The following is a 10,590-nucleotide window of genomic DNA, read 5'->3' as shown; positions in this document are numbered from 1 at the left end:
ATAGTTTTGCATAGCACTTGCCTAACACTGGGAGTAAAGTAATGGCTCTATACGAGTTGGGATCTTGTCTGTCTCCACTGCCTTTGTATAGACTGTATATCATACCCTTGACCCATACATTTGGTACTTTCCCGCCATTAAACTTAAATATTAATTCAAACAATCAAACATCCTTATAGTTATAAACACTTCGTTCTGCAAAATACTTTTTATAAACTGTGGACATATTCTGTCAACTCCACAAGCTTTCCCATTTTTTAATTCCTTAGATACAGCCATTGACTAAGGAAACAAAAGTTTTTTTTGTTTCCCTTGTCTGTGGTGTGACTTTGACTTTATGAAATCAGCTGCTGCTAGTGCTGCTACATCGACAGCTAAGCGCAAGTGCAGAAGGGCGGCATTTTCCTGTCATGAAAGGCTCGCGTCTGTTCTGTTTTACTTTGTTTATGCTGCTAAGTAACAGACAGACCGCAGTCATCAACAAGATGGTTCTTCTTCTTCAGCGGCCAGTTTTTTTTCGTTTGCAATAAGTGAAAGTGATCAGTCAAAACTCAAAACAAAACAGTCAGGCTGTAGAGACTAGAGAGAGTAGACGCTTGTTGTGAAATCTATGCCCGCTCGCTGTGTCGGTACAAGTTTTTTCTAGTGGGGCCTTGGTGCAAGTCGGTGTCAGCGTGGACCAGTGATGCAGCAGTTAGTGACGTCATAACGGCACTTGAAAAATCTCCCGTGTGCCGCACCGACCCACCGAACCGACCACTCATCAATCGTGTAAAACAATAACATAACCTCAACCTCATCAGTCAGCCCAGCCTCAGCCCTCAGGCCTCAGCCAGCAAGCACACAGCGCAGCCAGCCCAGCGGCCAGCAGACTAAGTAGGAAGGAAGGAACTAGGACTAGGACTAGCCTAGGCTAGACGGCTAGACCATAAGTTACACCATTCCATAGGGCAAGGGCATAGACTGATAGACTCAGAAGAGTTAGAAAAGACAAGAAAGAGCAAGCGAAAATTAATTAGTGGTTTGGATTCAACCAGCAACTAAGTTACCTAACCCTCTATAACTGTTAAACTTAACCACCAGTAACTTAATTTATTTACTAACTTATATAAATATTATATTGCATGCCTTCCGTCAATAATTAGGCCTAATAAGCTTAAGGTCTCAAATTTCACTTTTTGCCTGAGTTAGACCCAACCCAATAGGCTAAAGAATTGCACAGAAATTTACCAAAATTACATTAGGGCCTAGAAGTTGGTGCGAGACTGGACCTAGTGAATAGGCCTAGTGAGTAAGTCAGGTCTTGCCTTTTTCCATCCCCATGTTAAAGTTGTTGCCAGGTTTTTAATAAAATTTGTCTTAAGTTTAGTTGATGTGAGCCATCTACAGATTGCGCTGATCTAAATTAAGTATACTGATTTCTGCCGATTACACGATAGTTCTTCAAATGATTTATTAGGCCATTCAGTGCATACAGGACAATAGGCTACGTCAACAATACAATAAATAACATGCCAAGCTTCTTCTAGCATTCTTGACTAACAAAATTAAATTAAAAGCTGAAAAAAACATGCAGGATCTCAATCAATATAAACATACAAAGCAATGCATGCAACTAAAAATAATAAAAAAAAATGAAAACTACATGCTGCAAGCCATGCAAGGCAGAGAAAAATAAATAAATTTACATTTTTGTAATACCTCTACTGGACTACTGTGGGTTCAACCCAATAGTAACAAGCTGTGCATTCCAAAACTCTTTTATGGAATAGAAAGGATTGGCAAGCATCCAAGCTTTTAGTGTGGTCGCAAACTTGTTCAGTAAGAGTTGTCTTACAGTTATGGGTAAGGCATTGTAGAACCTTATTCCTGCAACAGGAAAGCAGTTGAGAGTTAAATCTAGTCTAACTCTATCTCTAAAAATATTTTCATTGTTCCTAGTGCTATAATGATGAACATTATTAACCAATGGAAAAGCTGATTCATTGTTCTTAATCTCTAACAGGCATTGGTAAATAAATACATTGTGTACAGGCATTATACCATGCTGAACAAACAGAGGTTTACAATGCTCAAGCTGATGGACTCCACACAAGACCCTGACAGCTTTCTTCTGTAGTTTGAGGACTTTTTGCACTCCAGGGGAGTGACCCCAGAGCCTAGTGCCATACAGAATATGAGCATGGAAAAAAGCAAAGTACGCAAGTCGAACAAATTCAAATGGCATGTCAGCCTTCAACCGTCTGAGCAAATGGATTACACGACTTAGCTTACCACACAGGATTTCAATATGATCGTTCCAATCAAGCTGAGGGTCAAGGGTGAAGCCCAGCAGCTTTACAGTGTTTTCTTTCCTCAGTTCCCTAGAAAGACTGAAAGTGATGTTTTGAGTTTTGGCTTGGTTCAGGCATAATTTATTGTTGCGAAACCAGATAGAAGCTACATCTAATAATTCCTGCACAGCAACTTTAGATACAGAAAAATCTGAGTGACTAGAAAAGAGAGTTGTATCATCTGCATATAGCAGGACATTGCCTGCAACACTGTGATACAAGTCATTGATTGAGATTACAAAAAGGAAGGGACCCATAATAGACCCTTGCGGGACTCCATTGTTCACCATGAGAGGACTGGAAGAGTTACCATTCCAAGTCACAACTTGAGACCTCCCTTCAAGATAAGATTTAATCAGTGAGAGAGCATCGCCTCGTACCCCGTACCTTTCGAGCTTTGACAACAGGAGACTATGTGACACACAGTCAAAAGCGCGGGATAGGTCACACATTATAACAGAAGTAGAATTTCTAATCTCTAGACCATTTAAGATTTCTTGAACAAGACAGTCCACAGCCTGAACGGTGGACTTTCCTTTTTGGAAGCCAAATTGAGCGGGCACAATAAGGCGATGCCTCTCAAAGTAGCTGTACAGCTGCTCTAACATGACTGCTTCAAGCACCTTACCAAAGATGGGGATGATAGATATTGTTCTGTAACTTACAGTACTGTCCTTTGGTCCCTTTTTGTACACAGGTACAGTCCTACTAATCTTCAGAGCCTCAGGAAAGACTCCTTCTCTCAGAGATTTATTTACAATATCTACAATGATTGGCGCCAAGTCAAAACGATGTAATGACTTATTATGAGCTAAGTAGGTTATATAGTTACCTATAGCGGGTACATTTTCTTAACTGGGCTATGCTAATATCGATTGAAACTATCGATTCGATTAGTAAACCTTTGTGCGATTTTACACCATCAGCAAGTTTGGTTGGTTAGGTTAGGTTAAGATAGTTTAATTTGGGGTCTGACTTAAGGGAGGTACAAATGAGGCAACGATGACATCATAGTTTAGTTAAAAATTCCTCCGTTAACAGCATTGTAGTTAGAGAGCACAGCGTGTAATTTTTACTTCATTATTAGGCCTAGTTAATTATAAAATTAAGAAAAATTAAAAATTAATCTTAACATTTTTCTATTATTAAATTAAACTGTCATAACCTAAACAAACTAACCAAACGTGCTGATAATGAAAAAATCGAATGAAGGTTTAGGCTACTAATCTAAAAAATAGTTTTTTCATAAAATAAAAATTAAATGCCTTAATTTAATTTCTTAATTATAAAATTAAACTGTCATAACCTAACCAAACCAACCAAACTTGCTGATATGAAAAAAAAAATTGTTGACAAAAAGTTAGTGCTGCCAGCGAGATTCGAACACGGCACCTTCGGATTATCAGCCCGACACGCTATCCACTACACCACCGAGGCCGATGACTGAATTCCGTATCGTTGCGGTAATGGTGTTTCCTCAAGAGGAGATCTGACAGCTTGTACCTCCCTTGAGTAAATACCGTTTAATTTGATAATAAATATATTTAAAAATATCGATAATTAATCAATATTTTCAATTTGATAGTTTCAATCGATATTAGCATAGCCCAGTTAAGAAACTGTACCCCCCATAGCAACTGTTATGACCCAGCAACTGTGTCAGAAAAAAAATAATAAGGCACAAAATAGAGTTTTAGACACTACATTAGCAATGAATACACAAACTATAAAGAAGTACAGGTCCTATGGACAATATTCTAGCATTATTTTCAAATTTGGCGCGCGAAATATCTGTAGTTCTGCACTGAACCACCACTCAGTGCTGTAGTCAAGTTTAGCACGCGGTGAAGTGCGAGAGAGAGGGACATACACTGTTTTCGTCCCCTGTGGGCCAGGCCACGAGAGAAAGAGAGAGAGGGCGAAAACAGTGTATGTCGCTCTCTCTCGCACTTCACCGCGTGCTAAACTTGACTACAGCGCTGAGTGGTGGTTCAGTGCAGAACTACAGATATTTCGGGCGCCAAATTTGAAAATACTGTTAGAATATTGTCCATAGGACCTGTTCTTCTTTATAGTTTGTGTATTCATTGATATTAGCGCAATGTGTGACTGGCTCACACATCTACATTCATTTTTAGTAAAAAATTGTTGACAGCTGATCCATATAGATGGGATGTCTTCTTCTATATCCAATCTAACAAAAAACCACTAAGTGGTAACACTTTCCCCGCCAAGTCAGCAATCCAAAAAAGATAATAAATCATTGCTTTTTTCCGCCAAGAAAAACAATGTAGGCCTAATGTATGGCATGTTAAATAAAGATGGCCGACTTTGGCAGATTTTTGCTTGGTTTTTTTATGTGAGTTACGTTCGAGGATTAATACTGTTAAAACAAACTGAGCTGACGGAATTGAACTACAATTGATTACTGCTGCTTCTACTGTTCTGTTAATAACAACTTATGTTTTTATTTAGCCCGTGGTTCAAAGAATACTTGCATCTGGTGGCCTACTTAGCACCAATTTAATTCGGGCAGAAATAAAATTTTTTTTTATATTTTGTAGGGTTACTTATGTTAGTTTTTTTTGAAAATTTATATAAAAGACATATCCTTCCAATATAAAGAATAAAATAAACCATCTCTTGTAAGCATTTTATTGAAATAAATTAAAGGGCCATTTTTAGTTAAATTAAAAATGATTATAAACAGTTTGGGTGTAATATATAGACCACGGCACAACAACATCTCATTTCATTTCGAACAATAATATTGTTTGTCTAAAAAAATTAAATTGAAAGTAAACACAGCTTTGGACTAGGCTTAAGTAAATTTTGTCATCACAATACCATCATCAGACATGAAAATATCAGCTGAAGCAGTGTCGTCAAAGTTTGAACATAACATACACAGATATTTCCTAGAGAGAGAGAGAAATCTTTATTAACAATCTTCAATATTGTGGATTAAAGTCCACAAATGGATAAATGGAGTCCTAAGTACATTAAGATTAATAGGACTAATTACAATAATGCACAGACCAGTCACACACACGGTACTGGTTGACATTGTCTCGATCCGAGCAAGACGCTGACACTTACAAGTGATTTAAAATAAATATATATTTTTGTTTCAGGAACCCCCCTTATTTTCGGTGAAGTTTCATCATGGGAAAAGCTGGGTATAAGAGATTTAAAAAGCAAGAAAAAGCCAAAGTTAAACTGAAAGGGAACAAAACTATACTACCGAAGGGTCAAAATGTAACAGATACAAACTTCAAAGTGAAGAAAATCATTGTAAAAGAGCAGTTAAAAGAACATGGAGAAAACGAGTTACTCACTAAAAAGCATTTAAGTATTAAGGTTAGTTTTTTCTTCAGCATTAAGATAAGAAAGTCTTTTGAATCCTATGCTATCTAGGCTATTTTAATCATTGAACCATGGAAATCATTATTCTGTAATAAACAAGTGTCATAGCGTATCTCTTTTTTAGCCAACCTATTTCACTTTATGATAAACATTTTGTGACTGGATATTTATTAGCCTAATATTTTCATTTTTAGTGGCTCTTATTTTGGCAAAATGTGGAGACTCTATAACACCAAAACTCTTTTGTATGGGTTTAAACCTTTTGTTTTACTGTAAGCTTACACCCAAATGGGCGTTTTTTTTTTCACACACAAGAACGAACACAGCATAAAACACACCTTAAACAATATGAAAAGCATTAAATGTAATGTGGAATGCTATACGCATTGTGGTTTCACGCAGTAGTGGGCTTGTTTTTGTTTTAACGCTGCTCAAATTTTTGATGTATTTTCTTGCTGTGCTCATGCGGGAAAAATGCCCATGCATGAGTCCGTAGCCTTAGTTTCCAGAAAACAGCATCTTAATTTAACAGGTCTAATTTGCTCGAATTGTCAATTAGTTCGTCACTGATTTAGATTTTAACATTGCTGTTGACAATAGCCTACGGTAAACCTTTTATTAAAACAGTTAGGCTAAGTCAGGCCTATATGTATTTACATAATATATTTTTGATGTAAAAGATCCCAAAACCTTTGTTAACAATCAATGCCATTTAAACATAATATTTCTATCTACAGTAGACCCCCTCTTAACCGACCTCGTATTAACCGATAATCGGATTATCCCCCTTCGATCGTAAAATAATACAGTTTGTTTTAACCGACCTTGCTTTGAGAGCAGTTCTGCTTAACCGCCGCTTTCTAGGAATCTCGGCATTTCCGCTCCCACGCTGGGCGATGAGAACTGAACCATAGACCTACGCTTATCTCCACAGGATATGACTAAGAATAAGTTATTTTGTATTCATCACAAAAAATATAGCATAGCCTATTGTCAGTTTGTCATCATCGTTCGTAGCGCCCACATCTGATCTGATTTGTTATCTGTGGGCAAATTTATAACATCATAAAGTGCGTTACGATTTTGAGAACTGATTATCCTATCGCTGGAGTAAACAAACAACGCAACTCTTAGGGAGGGCAGGGAAGGGGGGTTAACAACTCTAAGGTCAAGATAGTTTTTGTGCCTCGAGCTTCCAGTGAGAGGCTATAAATAAACATCCTGTCTTGTAACAAAATGGTTGCTTGTATCTTTAATTTCGACAAAAGGATCTGTACTGTATTACGATGGATTTGGAAAGCATCAATTAATATATTACAGTACTAAAGTCATTAAAATAGGAATTTTTATTGACTCTTGCCTAGTATTATAATATATATTCCACTGAAAGTAGGCCTATTTGACTTAACCGTGTTTTGTGTTTATTTGTGACTTTTCTATCAATACGAAAAAGGAGATAAGAGTAGTTTATTTTATAAATAATGCAAGTATGAGTTCAAAATAATGATTATGTAATTCCAAATGAATAGCACTTCATTATGTTATGATTTTTAGGGATTGCCCGTTTTAACCGACCTTTTTAAGAGTTATCCGACCTAGGTCCGGTCCCATTGGGGTCGGTTAAGAGGGGATCTACTGTATTTGGGTTTTAAAAATATACAGCCTAAAATAGGTAGGTACCTATGGACAAAATCTGTATTTTCAGAACCTAAATAAGCCTAGATAGAAATATGTACATGGCATTGATTGTTAACAAAGATTTTGTGATCCTTTACATAAAAAAAAATTGTTACACTATTTTTTAACAGGAGTATGGGTAGGGGGTGATTTTTTTCAAATAACAATTCCTATTGAGTGACCCCTCATTTTAAAGGGTTTGTCAAGAGAAATACAATGAAGCAAAAATGGCGCAGTGGAATCCCAGAACCTTGGATCAATGCCACAAGCAGAATATTTCGATCTGTCCAGTAAAAAAAAATAAGACTTGTTTCCATATTTGTAAAATTAGTGCTTTTTGGCTTTTTTACATCAATCAAATTTTTGGAATAGGCTACCTGACATTTTTGCTAGGGGTGAGATATCTACCTCGGGTTTGCTTTTCTCATAGGCTTCTTATAGGTTCTTATAGGCTTTCACAGTAGACAAGGAGAGTGAACTAACATTGTACCTCTTGTAGGAGTTGATATCTCATCTGAGCCACCACAACTCTGGTATGAGACAAGAGGCTCTGGCTGGTCTGAGAGAGCTGATAGTAACTCATGGGTCAGACATTATACTGCCATCACTGTCTCACATGCTATAGGCTGTCACAGTATATAAAGAGAGTGAACTAACATTGTACCGGTACCTCTTGTAGGAGTTGATATCTCATCTGAGCCACCACAACGCTGGTATGAGACAAGAGGCTCTGGCTGGTTAGAGAGAACTGATAGTAACTCATGGGTCAGACATTATACTGCCATCACTGTCTCCCATGCTACAGGCTGTCACAGTAGACAAGGATAGTGAACTAACATTGTACCTCTTGTAGGAGTTGATATCTCGTCTGAGCCACCACAACTCTGGTATGAGACAAGAGGCTCTGGCTGGTCTGAGAGAGCTGATAGTAACTCATGGGTCAGACATTATACTACCCTCACTGTCTCCCATGCTACAGGCTGTCATGGGCCTCACAGTGGACAAGGAGAGCGACGTCCGTACAGATACTATCAAACTGCTGGCAGCTGTCTTTACTCGGGTAAGTTTCTGAAGAGTTAGATGTAGCTACGTAAAATTTAACTCCTTCTCTACACTCATAATGATGGGTCTATGATTTTGAGACCGCTCCGAGTGTTTCCACTCAAAGCAAAAGAAAAATCCTACTAACCGAGTTAAAAAAACTATGTCTGGCTTGAATTTTCCTGTTTCATCCAAAGTAACATTTTTTACCTATTATGGTTTTTTTTATAAATATCTCTTCAATCCTTGCTATAATATAGGCCTACTGTATAAGATAGTTCCAGCAATTTGGGATGGATTTTATTGGAAAAGCAGGAAAAGAATTAAATCAGGTGTCAGAGTAAAATGTCCTGGTTTTATCCTACATCTGGTTTAAATTTTTATCGCCCACATGGTCTAAAAATCCTGCATTTTGAAACACTGACTGCAACACTAGGTGCATATTTTAAGCTGAATTTGAGTGAAATATATGAATTTGAGTACCCTAGAATAAAGTGATATGATCTGTGTAGATTTGTTGATTAAGATCAACCATTTCAGCTGAATGGTTCTGTTTCAAAGCCATGTACAAAATAGGTTACCTATGGTACTTGTACTATATTAAACAATTGGCCTACAAAAGAAAAATACACCAATTGCTTCTGTCTGCAATCAAAAAGGACTAGACAAACAGGTTGGGAGTTGTTTGCAGAGTATGAATATGTGTGTAGTTATATACACAGTTGAGTAAATATGTGTATTTTTCATACTTGTATGGCTCTCTGAACTTTCCGGATTCATAACCAAATGACTCTAAACAAGAGCAAGTATATCAAAATATCATGTAATTTCTAAATGTTTAACAAACATTATTTTAAATTTCACAGGTAGAAGAAGATGAGCTGGCACCTTTATACCCTTCTGTTGTTTGTCACCTAACCTGCGCGATGACCCACATAGAGCCAGCTGTACGTAACGACTCGCTATTGCTGTTAGACACAATGTTGGCAACACTGCCAAGACTGACAGCCAATCATACGCAAGCACTGCTGCCACACTTCCTGGACTTAATATCACACCGAGGCGGAGACACGGGGACCCGAGCGCTCTCTCTACACCTAGAGGGGAAGGTTACATCAGACAAGTGGCGAGGCAAAGTCATTGGACGATTGAACAAACTGTTCACTGTGATTTCAGAACACTCTGTGGGAAGTGAGTAAAATCTATACAGTTGACACTGATTGCACATACAACTACCATATCTTATGCTAAAATCAAGACCGTTAGATCAGGGGCGGCTCCAGGATAGATTCTCGGGGGGGGGGGGGGGGGGGGCAACCAGTGGCTATGGCTTCTCCGGGGTGCCTGGGGGGTATGGAATTCCCCCCATCAAAAGGGGAGGTCCCTAAAAATTTTGAAAAATATGTGTTCAATATTGCTGTTTTAGGCTATCAAAAAGTGCTGGCCGTAACTTCATAAAATTCAGTTTACTCCAACATTTTTTTAGTTGTAAGTACAAAAAATGATTTTTTGATCACAGGAAATGACACACCTTTAAAATAGTTTATATTTAATGTTTTCTTTTAATCCACAAATATAAAAAAATACTTTATTACTAAAAATAAACAAAAAAATTTAAAATATGTTTTCTTCTAAATAATATATTCCTAAGACGCAAGAGGCAATAAAACATAAATTTGTGCTGACATTTAGCTGAAAAAGCAGTGTTACAGAGAAACCCCTTATTAATTATTACGTACTATTGTATTGTACTAAGTTTATGGGTAGATAGATATCTCTAAGACACAAGAAAATTTGATTCCTAATACAGTGGAGTCCCGATAATCCGAACTTCGGTAATCCGAAAGTCCGCCTAATCAAAAACCAAATAAAAAATATTTTTTAAATTTTTTTGAAATTTTTTAGTTTTTTTAAAGTTTTTTTTTATTAAACTTTTAACACAGTTAGCTGTACCTTGTCAACGTATTCTGTAGCGGCCGGGCGAGATAGACTTTTTTGTAGAGTATTTTAGTATTTCACCATTTTTGTTATTACTGTAACAATTTTCATATTCGTCCGCCAAATCACAAATGGATTTTATTACTGTAAGTGATAATGCTGCAGCCACTAGGTCTAGCCTTAAGTAATGTGAAAAACAATCCCGAGCTCGTGCCTGCGTCCTAAGACAAAAAAA

At 37.3% G+C, this 10,590-nt stretch overlaps 1 protein-coding gene across 1 annotated transcript in view; it reads left to right on the top strand.

Moving 5' to 3' along the window:
• The first annotated feature begins 650 nt into the window (after positions 1 to 650).
• Positions 651 to 10,590, top strand: part of LOC128991096 (testis-expressed protein 10-like) — a 29,374-nt gene continuing 19,434 nt past the window's right edge. Inside the window, exons 1-4 of the mRNA XM_054413825.1 lie at positions 651 to 876; positions 5,468 to 5,693; positions 8,230 to 8,436; positions 9,284 to 9,608. Coding sequence (XP_054269800.1) covers positions 5,499 to 5,693; positions 8,230 to 8,436; positions 9,284 to 9,608 — 727 coding nt within the window. The 5' untranslated portion in view covers positions 651 to 876; positions 5,468 to 5,498. The remainder of the gene's footprint in view (positions 877 to 5,467; positions 5,694 to 8,229; positions 8,437 to 9,283; positions 9,609 to 10,590) is intronic.

The sequence above is a fragment of the Macrosteles quadrilineatus genome, unplaced genomic scaffold (genome assembly GCF_028750875.1).
Source record: "Macrosteles quadrilineatus isolate MER2022 unplaced genomic scaffold, UCM_ALF_1.0 Scaffold_3__2_contigs__length_128488019, whole genome shotgun sequence".
Classification (NCBI taxonomy): Eukaryota; Metazoa; Arthropoda; class Insecta; order Hemiptera; family Cicadellidae; genus Macrosteles; species Macrosteles quadrilineatus.
This window is presented reverse-complemented; position numbering and strand designations above follow the sequence as displayed.